Consider the following 13,086-nt stretch of genomic DNA (forward strand, 5'->3'; position numbering starts at 1 on the left):
TTCAGGACATATTTAACTTTACACTTTCAATACACTGACATAAAAAGGGTAAATGTGAGTTTTCAGATCCCAGGCTTGTTCAGGTTTTCGGGTGTGTCCGAGGAATGCATTAACTTGTTTGAATAAGTGTTACAGGCACATTTGTCAGATAGCCTAAAGGCTAGTGGATGTTCAAATTTCACTAACCACTCAACAGATCACCATTGTTGTTTGGCTGGTGAATGAAACACATCTACATGCTTAACCAGGTTAAACCAGGTTGGTCAACGGTGCTAGTTACAGGTACTGGTTACAGGTTTAACAGACACACATTACAGTCAAACGCATAAGAACAAACGGACAATATTCTTGTTGAACCTGAAGCAGTTTGTTTAAAAGCGTCTTATGTCCAGTTAGTCCTCACTCCTTGAGCGTCCTATTGTTTTGTGGCTCGGCTTCGGCCTTCGGGGGTAAAGTACGAAGAAAGTGGGTAAAAGGTCATGGCTGCTGCGGTTAACAAGGAGGCCCATGCGCTAGGCTAATGCTTGAAGGGAATGTGATAAGCACATTTATCATAGTCTAGTTGTTAGACAAAGTACACTTCCTCCTCTCAACAGTTTGAGGTTCCTTTCAGCACAAGTGGAACAAGTGGAGCAACCTTTCCAGTTATCTTGGCAGAGGGCCAGTCGTCGTTGCACAATTGATTCCTTGTTTCCTTTGTCTCTGTGTTGCTGCCTGGTTTTGCAGATCTTATCATTTAGGCGAGTGACATGCATGGTAAGAAGCACAGAGTGAGCACAGTACTTTGAAGGAAGTGAGGTAGGAGGTTAATGGGTATTTTTGAATAGAAATACACTTAGCCAAGATGTGGTGTGAATAAAGCCCTAGCAGCAATCTGAGTTATTCCTCAAGCAGGAAGCGAGCTCACACTCTTTCACTACTCGTCAGTGTTGTTGTTGTCCTTTTGACACAGTGATTATGTTTCACATCACAGTCATCTCGCTGTAACATTCAGACTGTCAGCTATCAAACAGTGTCAACTAATAGGAGCTGCTTTTAACATTTGTCATATTCTTAGGCTTGTTAATTCACCCTTTGATCAGATTTCCATCTAAATCAGGAATGTTTGTTTAACCTTTATTTGTAATTTAGGGATAATATTGACTAAGGGGTGTGCAAAAAAAAACGATTCGAATGGCGATGCAGGCTCTACAAATTCAAAATTGATTCATAGAATTCCAAAAATCCATTCATATTTAACTTTTTTTTCCTTCATTGTATGTCTACTGCAATCACAGGATAGAGAGATCATTGATTGATCCCCAAGGAGAAATTCAAGGTCCCAGTAGCTTACATCACACAACATACATAATCATAACAGGATGTCAAAATAACAAATCCACATGAATAACATGGATATATGGTGTGTGGTGTGTGGTGTGTGGTGTGTGTGTGTGTGTGTGTATAATCTCACACACACATATAGATAAATAAATGGGAAAAGTAACTACATTTACATACTCATGTTTTTTTTTTAAATTTTATTTATTTTTAAATCGAGAATCGTTTTTGAATCAGATCAATATTTAATCGAATCGTGAGCCTAAAAATTGGAATGGAATCATGACATTTTCTGAATTGTACACCCTAGTATTGACTGACAGATACCTGTATATTCAACAAACTTCCAGGACATTATGGATGCTTTCTCTCCGGTACTTTTTAATATAACGTCTATTCTCTTTGTCTCTTTCTGCAAAGCTATGATCTCGGTATGGAGAACCGAGATGCAACAGACGACCGGGTGACGGTTGAGGCGGCTGAGGCAGTCCGGCGTTACAACGTGGGCATCAAGTGCGCCACCATCACGCCAGATGAGAATCGCGTGGAGGAGTTCAAGCTTAAGCAGATGTGGCGTTCGCCCAACGGCACCATCCGTAACATCCTGGGTGGCACGGTGTTCAGGGAGGCCATCATCTGCAAGAACATCCCCCGCCTGGTGCCTGGCTGGATCAAGCCCATCATCATTGGCAGACACGCCCACGGGGATCAGGTACGGAGTTGTTGTTTCTGCGTACTAGGACAACTATGGTAAATGTTCAGCATGTTGGCGTGAGATCAAACTTCCAAGCATGGCTTAGAGTTTAAATACTCTTCAAAGTGTCAGCCTGCAGGACTACAACTAACAAGGAGCAACTGTATCTGTGTAGCAATCATTTCATTGTCCTTATCTGTGTGCACAGAAACTTATTCCAACTCCTTTTTCATCTGACAAAACCACTATTGTTAATAAAGCATAATTTCCAGCAAAACCTCTGTGACAAGCTGACTATTGTCAACTCGCGTATGAGCTCAGTAAGTTACAGTTGCATCAGACACTGTAGGGTTGTCAGAAATGACTTGGGCAATATTCATATTTCATCAGCTGTCCTTTGGACCCTAATGTACTACCTCTGCAGCCTGGACAAGTGGGAGCAATGTCCCAGAACTAACTCATGGCGCTGTGTCAAAGTTACCAGTTCTTCCCTCTGTGTAGAAGTGCAGGTCAAGTGGCAAATGGCTGCTTGTTACGTGATATCCCACAGATGTCAGAGGTATACATATTACATACTCTACTGTCTAGTCCTGCCAAGGTGTTTATGACAGTCTTGGTCATTGCAATTTGAACTTTGATCTCACACAATTTTATAGGACAGTGTTCACACCTTTCAAAAACTGTCTCTTATAGCCATGTAGTTAATTGGGGTCAAACAGCAATGTTGCAGTTGTATTAACCTTTTTTCCCTTTCTCATTGTTCTCCCCACAGTACAAAGCCACAGACTTTGTGGTGCCTGGGCCTGGGAAAGTGGAGATGACCTACACACCTACAAATGGAGAGCCAGTTAAATATGTCATCCATGAGTTTGAGGGTAAGAATACAACCAGCCCGACACACGATCATGCTACCAGAACCTTGCTACGTGTGAAATGTCTGATAATTAAAGCGAGTGGGGAAAGTGGTTCAGGCAAGCTACCCAACAATTGTGACAGTGTACTTTTAGTATCATACACGCGTTTCAGGTGTGCAGATCAGAAACACAGATCAGTCTTAAGTGAAACTTATCATAGAGCAAAGATTTCAAGAATCAATGTGGATGTGTAATAGAGTGTAAGTCAATATAACTAAGCTGGACAAGCAGCAGAGAAAACCTATAACCACCACATTTCCATTGTAAATGGGGAAAATATAAGATATGGCTTACCAGTATGTTTCAGTTCACCTGTTGTATCACTCAAAACCGAACACGGAGCTAACTCAACTAGATTAGAAAGGTTGGGTAATGACGACTAGCGACAGGGATTTCTTTCCATAGCGTTTCTCAGGCTTTGTCTATATTTAGTCATGCCAAAATAATGATCACAAGCACACAAATACAAGCTTGGAAAAGCGTGTGTGTGAATGTACAACACTTAATGTATATATTTGTGTCTGTCCAGGCACAGGTGGTGTTGCCATGGGGATGTACAATACAGATAAGTCCATCAGGGACTTTGCCCACAGCTCCTTCCAGATGGCTTTGACCAAAGGTTGCGCTCTTTACCTCAGCACCAAGAACACCATCCTGAAGAAGTACGACGGTCGCTTCAAAGACATCTTCCAGGAGATCTACGAGAAGTAACGACTTTAAACATCTCTCACATGCACACTCCGTCTCTCGCTCTTTTCCCCATGCCGGTGGTAAAACGATAGTTTAGAAACAGTGCTGGTGCCTGAACCGCTACATTAATTTACAAAAAGGAAGAGCACAAAACAACATTAAAAAGAACAGTGTGTTTTATTGCTAAGGCCACATGGTCACAATTAAATGATTTATTGATAATGTAATAACAATAGCTTATAACTATAACTAATTCCACCAGTAAATTGCTGTAAAACAACCACTTGATGGGAAAAGGGTATTTTACAATAACTTTGAATGCGCCATGAGGCTTACCAGTTTCAAGTGAACGCACCGTTTGTGTTGTTTTTCCAACAACGGCAGCTTCAGACTGTTGGACGTCCCGCTCTTAGAATCCTCTGCTTAGAAAAACAGTCCCACTTTACACCGTTTAGGGTTTAACCCAAGTGTAGTGTTGACTACTGTCACATGCAGCGAGGCTTCTGGTTCGGAGCATCAGAGAGCGCCGCAGGCATGTAAATGGCACCAAAATGAGGCATTGAAATCTGCGTTGCTATTTGGTCCGGTAGATACCGGTCGTTTTGGCACCGGGTCTCAGTACCCAACTCTATTCACAAGTACACATTTTTATACCAGATGTAGATCACAACTTAGAGGCGTGTCCCCCTTCTTGTGTGTCCAGGGAGTACCGTGCTCAGTTTGAGGCCAAAGGCATATGGTATGAGCACCGCCTGATAGATGACATGGTGGCCCAGGCCATGAAATCTGAGGGAGGCTTCATTTGGGCCTGCAAGAACTACGATGGAGACGTTCAATCTGACTCTGTGGCACAAGGTTGGTAGAAATTACACATTTTTCCATCAGAAGTGAAGAACTATGTTGGAACTTTCCAAATCTGACCCATGCACAACTGCATGTAGTAATAATAATACTAATAAAAAACAAAACAAATGAAGAATGCAGATTTTTGCCATTTCAGGTTCAAAGATGTTTTTTTGGTAATGCAGTTTTGTGTGACTCTTTCAGGCTATGGCTCCCTGGGTATGATGACCAGTGTGCTTATCTGTCCTGATGGACGCACCGTCGAGTCTGAGGCCGCCCACGGCACAGTGACTCGCCACTACAGACAACACCAGCAGGGAAAAGAGACCTCCACCAATCCCATAGGTAAAAAAATTATTCATAGACATAGCATTTAGCTACAACCCAAACGTAACCCCCAAAAAACAAAGGCATCAATGTTATGTATATACTGTATATGGATTAATTCACTAAATCCTGTCTTCACGCTCTTTGTTTGTGTGCTGCAGCCTCCATCTTTGCATGGTCGCAGGGCCTGCTCCACCGGGCGAAGCTGGACAACAACGCAGCGCTGCGAGTGTTCTCTGAGTCCTTGGAGGCGGTTTGCATCGAGACAATCGAGGCCGGTTTCATGACCAAGGATTTGGCTATCTGTGTCAAAGGCCTGGCAAAGTTAGTGTTCTTTATTATCTTACACTTAATTTATGTTTCTGCGCCGGGCGCTGTGGATGTCTACGGCATAGGAATTGAATTTATTGTTTGGTGTAGGATTTATTACCCACTGTTGTACCACCATCTCAAGTCTAGTTGCATGTATCCCACATGACATCATGACTTTGCGTAAACATAAACGCCCACTTTCTTAGGCCAAGTGACGTGTTATGTGTACGCATTATGAGCTACAACATCATAGGTTTAAACCTATGCTTTAAACGGTCTTGCCCCGTCTTATTTAACTCAGCTACTCAACCGCTACACTCCCTCCCGGTCACTCCGGTCGGCTGACCAGTTGCTCCTGGTCGTCCCCGGATCCAAGCGGAAGCTCAGAGGGGACAGGGCCTTTTCTGTTTGTGCTCCTAAGTTATGGAACGCCCTACCTTTGACCATTCGTCAGGCTTCCTCAATACCAATTTTTAAAACTCTTCTTAAAACTCACTTCTACACTTTGGCTTTCAACCCAAACGGAGACTTGATCTTATCTGTTTTATCTAGTGTTATTGGGTAGATCTTCACCCCCAGTTTATTATTTTTATGATATTGTGACTGCTATTTTTATCTGTGTTTGCTGCCTTCATGTACAGCACTTTGTTCAGCTATTGCTGATGTGAAAGCGCTTTATAAATAAAGTGATGATGATGATAGGTCACCTCACAAATCTGGAGGAAAAACCTTGGCCCTTGGGTTGCCGGGCCAGTTTTGATTAGGCCAAATGTGGCACAGTGGTGTAGTCTAATGTATTGTAGTGGGTCTACAGCACTGTGCATGTTGGCCAGAATCGGCCTTTGGGGGATACCTCCTGGCAGATACCTCCTGGCAGATACCTCCTGTGGCTGTAGATGGCTGGACGGCAACATAAATACGACTGAATATGCAAATGAAACCACTGAATGCCTCCCAAAGTAAACTCAATCCTTTCTCCTTGTTTTTTCTCTGTTTGCAGTGTGACACGTGCTGACTACTTGAACACCTTTGAGTTCCTGGACAAGCTGGCAGAGAACCTGAAGGTTAAGCTAGCCAACCAGCCCAAACTGTGATCTCACCTCCCAGCCTCTGCCGTAACACACACACACACACATTTAAACACATGCACACAGAGACAACTATACAGCTACTACAGTCAACACTGGAGCGGGACGAATTCCGCCAAGGACGCCGAGAGATCTACACACTGAAACTAAGTGTTCGGATCAAGCAGGGTGTCTCGTCCAGATAAAGGGGAGTGGAGGCTTGTGATCAGCGTGGGCCGTCATCCCGGTTAATCCATCAGTAGAAGACAGCCATACTTGTGAGTAAAAAAACCAACAACACTGTCTCCGGGACTGCCACTGAGCTCAGTGACCTTGTTTATCATAATTGCACTCGTCCCCCTAAAGTGGGTGCGTGTTGTCAGTACTCATTAGTGATCTGTGCAACAGACGGGGGGACAGAATCAGTCTTGAGAGACTCTGGACCCTCAACTGCCTTATTTGTTATGTGTCAAAGTCGTCGGTTGATTCTTGCTTCCCTGTAGTGTTTAAAAGAAAAACCTCGGGCAACAGGAGGAGCACATTCATGTTTTTGTTAATGAAACCTCTCAGCTTTGTAGCTTGTCTGTGCGTACCCATGACGTTTTACTATCAAGCTACACAAATCATTTACAATTTAAATGACCGTCATTTCTAATAATGAAATCTCTTCTCACACAACTTCTAAACTAATATACATTGCATTTAGATTTTGTTTGGATTTACTTTACCAGTCCGTTGTTGAAGAGGTTTTTTGTGTCCGTCCTGTGTGTGTGCTGCCATAAAATCTTCTTTACATTGTCCATGTTGGTTTGTAATCAATATCCTGCCTGTTAAGTCAGAATTATGATAACTCATAATAAATAATTTTTTAGAAGAAATGTTTGTGTGTCTATTCAATAAATCGTTTTTTTTTCCTTCTATATCATGTTGTGAAAAAAAAATGTCTCAGCTCAAGGTCACATCTCCAAATAACTTTTAAAAACACGCCAAATATTCCCTTAACAGTAATATTATAAAAACACAATATCTGATTAATTGCTGTTATGTATAATATGAAATTGTATTACCACGATGTCCTTCTCTGTCATCTCTTCAGTTTTAGAAACAAGTAATCACAGCATCAAAATGCCAACAGGAAGCAGCAATCATTATTAGTTCAACAGATATTTTGCCTGATTAATACGAGATAATCTTTTTCTCAGATTACCTATTCATGCAATATTTGTGGGAACAAGGTTATCGTAGCTTGGTTTTATTCACTTGTGTGGATAGAGAGAACAAAACTGATTTATAAAAGGTAAATGATGTGAGAACAAAGTGATCCCGTTCAAAAAGTTGAAACGTGCGAGTAGATTGCAACGTATTGTTGCAATTGCTCCGCTCATTTCCATAACAGAGTAGAAGGAGGAGAAGAGGAGAAGAGGGTTGGTTCAAGCTCGGTTCACACAGATAAATCGTCGTGGAGAACAGTCCAACAACTCTAAACAGAGTCCAAAAAGCTTCAGAGAAAATATTAAATTATCAGCAAAATGTACATAAAGCAGCCAAAGCTGACTGACTGGTTCCTACGGTGATTTGCAGAAGGCTATATGGTCGAGGGGAGAAAAAACAAGTGATAACAGTCTCCAAAACTGAAATCAAGGTCAGTTGAGGAATGTTATTTTGACCTTTTTTATTAGTTCACTCTTTTGTGCTGTATCTGACAGTGGTGTAGTCTAATGTATTGTGGTGAGTGTACTGTGATCCAGAATCTGCCTTTGGGGGAGGGGGAGGGGCATATCATAGTGGGCAGTCTGAGTGCACCTATGTACGTTGGAAATACCTTTTATTTAACCTATTTATAGAAGAGAAATGCAGATGACAATTCAAAATAAATCAAAGATTTAATGGAAAGTATGTTGGTACGTGTCATTGGGCATTATTAAGTGGGTATATTGAAATCCTATACCTGCGTATCACGTAGACTACACCACTGATCTGAATATGCAAAATTATTATTATTATTTAATAGATAAATAAATAAACAATCCAATAGCGCCCTCCATGTGTTCCGCCAGCAGATGGCGGTGTTGCCCTGAGCCCTCCGGTGGAGTGACTACCTGATGCAGCAGGAGCAGACCGTCCCACCCGTGTCAGTCAGACTTCACCAGTACAGGAGAATGGAGCCTCATCAAAACCAAAGGGGCACAAAACAACAGCCGAACGCAGGGAGCGGTATCAGGTTCCCAGACAACACACCTGGAGCATCTGGAAGGGACCCGGCACCTGGGCATCCCGACAGACGGGCACCTGACGGCGGCGAGCCGCCAGCGACAGACAGGCAGCCGCAGCAGTAAGAACCAGCTAGCTGGTAGTTATGATACTGAATCCATATTTTGACACTTTATAATGATTCTCTGAAGACCGTCAGAGCCAGCCAGACTAACATTCACTCTGTTCGTCCTCATATTTCATAAAAAAATAATTTTTGTGGGTCTATTTTGGAATTTACTGCCGCTGTTAACTTTCACTTTCATTTCACGAGATCAGGGAGAAGGAAAACGGTGCCTTCACGGCTTCCCGGAAATCCCAGTTGTTTATGTCACCTAGGACTACAAACGTAATTGAAATGACCATTTAGTGTTCAAGTGTTTTGGTTTTAACTATATACTGTATAACACAAAACGCCAAACAACAACGTGTACTCTTTATTAAAACAGACACGTTTGTTTGTGCTGTGTGCTTTGTGTTGTACGAATAAAAAGAAAAACACACGTGAGTAATTCTAAGTATGGCTCAAAAAACAATAGGATTTCATCAAAAACAAAAACATTAGGGTATTCCACACCAGTTGTGGCGGTAAAGCACAGCTGTTTGAGTAAATTAATTTCAGAGTCCTATCTCACTTGAAGGCAGCATTATGCTAAGATTGTTATAACTCTGTTCATATGTACATATGATATACACCTTTGTTAAGCAAATTGTTACAAACAGTATGTCACATTTTGACAATAAGAAAGAAGTTAAGAAGTACAAAATCCATACATAATACATGTACTTAGTATTTATTCAGTGTCATTTGTATTTTATCTTGAAACAAAGAAACAAAATAATAGCTTCCATTCAAATAATATGAAGCAAACTGCATCATATTTAATACAAATATTGAGATTATTATTACTGATTCATGTAAGTAGCATTTTAATATTTTAGCTGGGTGAGTTCATTTTAACAGCTTTATATTGGTTGGGTAGTTTATTTAATCTTTTGCCATGTATCACCGTTTATGAACTGGTCTATTTTTTATGTTAAATCTTACTCTTCAAAGAAACTCATAACTATCTTACTACTTGAGTCTTTTCCTTTCACGCCACTTTCTACTTCTACTCCGCTACATTTCAGAGTGAAATATTTAATTCAGTTAAATTTTATTTATAGTATCAAAACATAACAAGAGTCATCTCAAGACACTAGAGAGAGAATAGGTCTAGACCACACTCTGTAGTTTGCAAGGACCCAACGATTTCAGTAATTCCCCCCAGAGCGAGCACTTAATGGGACAGTGGCGAGGAGAACTCCCTCTTAGGGGGAAACCTTGGCGAGACCCAGGCGCTTGGTGGGTGGAGTCTGACGGGCCGGGGGGGGGTGTGATGACCAGGGGCAATTATAGTCACAATGAAGATAATAGAACAATGTTTGGAAACAGCAGTTGTAGTAGTTGATGGCGTAGCAAAGCACTGTTGTACTCTTTACTCCACTAAATTAATCTGACAGTTTTAATTACTCTACAAATTAAGATTTTTGCACCCAAAACACACAATGCTTATAAAATTGGACGTTTTATTATAAATGAAACTACCCAATATAACGCCCTACAAGTCCAGCTGAAACGACCAGACGAGTAAACACTTAGTTGATTGACAGAACGGTTTGGATCATTTCCAGTTTCTAAAATGTGAGAAGTTTTCTGCATTGAGTACTTTCACTTTTGACACTTTAGGTACATTTTCCTAAAGATACTTACATACTTTTACTTTTTACATTTCAAATGCAGTTTTTTTAAAACTTGTATTCTTACATTGTGGTATTACTACTTTTACGTAACCCTTGTGTTGTCTCAACACTTTTGCTGATGCTTTTATCGATGTTTTTAACACTTTTTCAATGTTTGTTACTTTTTTTGACATTTAACGCTATGTAACACTAACTTACTAGCTTTAGTTTTACAGTTATTTTGGAATTTATGGTCAATAAACCTCACTTATTGGAAATTATTGAGTTAGAAAAGCAGATATTAGAAATTATTTTGACTAAAATCAAAGGAAAGTATGTTTATGGATAATCACAGACTGGAATATGTCAACTTTTTAATACTATTTCAAAACCTCTTCAATGTTTTTTTTTAAATGCTATAAAATTGAATAAGACGCCCCAAAATTAATGACAGTAGAGAGATGTACTTGCCAAAGAGCGTGTGGAATCAATCATGTTAGTTTAGGTAATTACATAATTTACATAATTAAAACGGGTCAATCTGACCCGAGGACAACTTGAGGATTAAGTAAAGGATCTGAATACTTCTTCCATCGCTCGTGCCTCAACTTTTGGCAGTTTTTAATACTCAGAGACGCCTGTGAATTAAAAAGTACCAACCAGCTCTTCTGTCTCTGTCCTTGTCTCAGCTCAGGTGGATTCACCGTGTTCCCGCCAAATGAATCCCGGCGAAACAACATCAGAATGAGTAGGCTGCCACTATCAACTCTCCTACCTATATTATATCAACAGCCTACCAAATGTTGAAATTTCTTCCCCAAGTAATGACACTGTGTGTCTCTGTAGCGGCTCAGAAAGAAGAGGAGGCTCTTAAGAGATGGAGAGAGGAAAACAAACCTCCCCCTGTGCACGTGACAGAGAGGCTGGGTAAACCACATGCAAACCCAAACCCAATGCAAATCTATTTGTACTATTTGTATAACATTATCAATGTGTCCCCCCCCGAAAAGTTGGTAAGCTTGGTGGCCGGTGGCTTTTTTTGACGAGTGCTCGACTGGAGCCCGTCACAGACTGATGGCAGCATTCATGTAATAGTTTCTGTGATAACAGAATAATGGACCAAATTGCAAAATTGAGAATTCAAAAAAAGCAATAAGACAGATTCCACAACTTAGTGGGCCACCAGGCTTGCAAAACACTGGGGGAAACCCTATTTATTCTCACATTGTTATGCTTAAAGGGTAACTACGGTTTTTTTCATCCTGGACCCGTTTTTCCTGTGTTTGTGACTGATGGGAACAATATTCTTTGACGTTGGTTCTGTTTCAAGCGAGATCGCTGCAGTCGGCAGCGGAGAAACCAGCTACAATCTGAGTTAATAGGACAATCGTCCAGCTTGTATTTACCTTCACAAACGCGTTCGTTTTGCCGCTGACAGGCTCAGGTTGTTATCGTAAGTGTCTGAAAACATTATGGAAAGGCTTTCTAAGGCGGTCGACTGATCTTATGATATGGCGCATGGTGGCGTGTAGGTGTTAGCCCGCTGTATACAACATAGACATACATGCAGATAGTTCAACATGCGTACAGATGACACGCCACATGGCTTAAGAAAAACAACATGGCATCATGACTTAAATATACATTTAAGCGAAGTCATGATGCCATGTTGTTGTTTTTTTAACCTTTTAAGCCCATGCCTACTTGCTGATCCAGTGTAATGTGCTGTTTGATCTGTCCAGGTGGTAATGCAACGTTGGCGGATGCCAGGGAGAGGCAGCTTGCAGAATTACGTAGTGCCAAACTGCAGAAGAAGGTATGTAATCGCACATTTACTGAGGCAACAAAAACATCATGCTCATCCATTCAATTCATATGCACGTCCGAGGGTGAACATAAAATTTTATTTTTTAAGTCACTCATGTGTGGTCTATGAATATTAGAAGCACAGGATGTACTGAGACACGATGTTTCACAGCGTTATCTTGTGTTTTTCCTTTCTGCGATGGCTGAATCACAAAGAAATCATTTTTATGTGACATGTTATATTACCAGCTGAAAAAGGAAGAGTTTGACAGGAGGAAAAGACAAGAGGAGGAGGAGAAGCTCCAGAAGAAGAAAGATGAACTGAGGGAGAAGGTGAGACCGAGATTAAAATAAATATTTGGCCTTTTAGCAAAAGCTATTTTTTTCCTCCAATTTAGCAAAACAAAATCTGACTTAAATTTGTTTCCATTACAAAACAAATCATTACAATATGAGGAAAAGCAACCATTAAACACATTTTAAATATATAACACCTTTTGGTGAGCTATTTCTAAACGATAACCGGTTTATGTTTCAGTCAGAACAGGATTTGATGACAAACCACAGAGTTCCCTGTCAGAAATGCACTGTACTCAGCCTCAGGTTGTGGGAGTCCGTAGAAAAAGCAATAGCAGTGGCAATAGTTGGTGTTTTTCCAGTAAAGAGTTGCACCACTTACTCAGAATATAGCATAGGCTGCATTGCATTATGGTCTGTGAGTTCAGTAGAAAATGTCATATTTCTTTTCATTTGTAATGGTTGAAGGATGCAAACGGACTCCAGAAAATGCATCTGCCAATCAAAACAATGCGGGGGTGCAGAAATACAAATAATAAGCTTGAGCAAGAGTCTAAATTCAGTTTGACTCAACAAGATTGTCAAAGTGGCGAGGACAATGAGGTTTTTTGACATTTACAGTATTGTCTCACATTGCCAGCCTTCCTCCAACGTGCCGCAAAGGACGCAAGGTCTGGCTAGTCCACGCAGCATTCAGCGCTAAGCAGCGGACGGAGCACGCTGCCGCTGCAACAAAGCCTCGGGAAGGAACTTGTTTTGGTGGAACATGTTTATGTTAAAAAGTAGTTTTAGTCGTGCAACAGAAAACTCCGATTGGACAGATAGTCTAGCTAGTTTTCTGGAT

General features: G+C 41.0%; 2 protein-coding genes across 2 annotated transcripts in view; both read left to right on the forward strand.

Moving 5' to 3' along the window:
* The window catches only part of idh1 (isocitrate dehydrogenase (NADP(+)) 1), an 8,872-nt gene extending 2,013 nt beyond the window's left edge, over positions 1-6,859 (forward strand). The window contains exons 3-9 of the mRNA XM_032515250.1: positions 1,741-2,032; positions 2,787-2,889; positions 3,458-3,635; positions 4,322-4,473; positions 4,666-4,806; positions 4,950-5,112; positions 6,101-6,859. Coding sequence (XP_032371141.1) covers positions 1,741-2,032; positions 2,787-2,889; positions 3,458-3,635; positions 4,322-4,473; positions 4,666-4,806; positions 4,950-5,112; positions 6,101-6,194 — 1,123 coding nt within the window. The 3' untranslated portion in view covers positions 6,195-6,859. The remainder of the gene's footprint in view (positions 1-1,740; positions 2,033-2,786; positions 2,890-3,457; positions 3,636-4,321; positions 4,474-4,665; positions 4,807-4,949; positions 5,113-6,100) is intronic.
* Positions 6,860-7,238: 379 nt separating this feature from the next.
* Positions 7,239-13,086, forward strand: part of epsti1 (epithelial stromal interaction 1) — a 20,766-nt gene continuing 14,918 nt past the window's right edge. The window contains exons 1-6 of the mRNA XM_032516520.1: positions 7,239-7,275; positions 8,247-8,499; positions 10,829-10,887; positions 10,986-11,066; positions 11,882-11,955; positions 12,195-12,278. Coding sequence (XP_032372411.1) covers positions 7,239-7,275; positions 8,247-8,499; positions 10,829-10,887; positions 10,986-11,066; positions 11,882-11,955; positions 12,195-12,278 — 588 coding nt within the window. The remainder of the gene's footprint in view (positions 7,276-8,246; positions 8,500-10,828; positions 10,888-10,985; positions 11,067-11,881; positions 11,956-12,194; positions 12,279-13,086) is intronic.

Source organism: Etheostoma spectabile, chromosome 5, assembly GCF_008692095.1.
Source record: "Etheostoma spectabile isolate EspeVRDwgs_2016 chromosome 5, UIUC_Espe_1.0, whole genome shotgun sequence".
Taxonomy (NCBI): domain Eukaryota; kingdom Metazoa; phylum Chordata; class Actinopteri; order Perciformes; family Percidae; genus Etheostoma; species Etheostoma spectabile.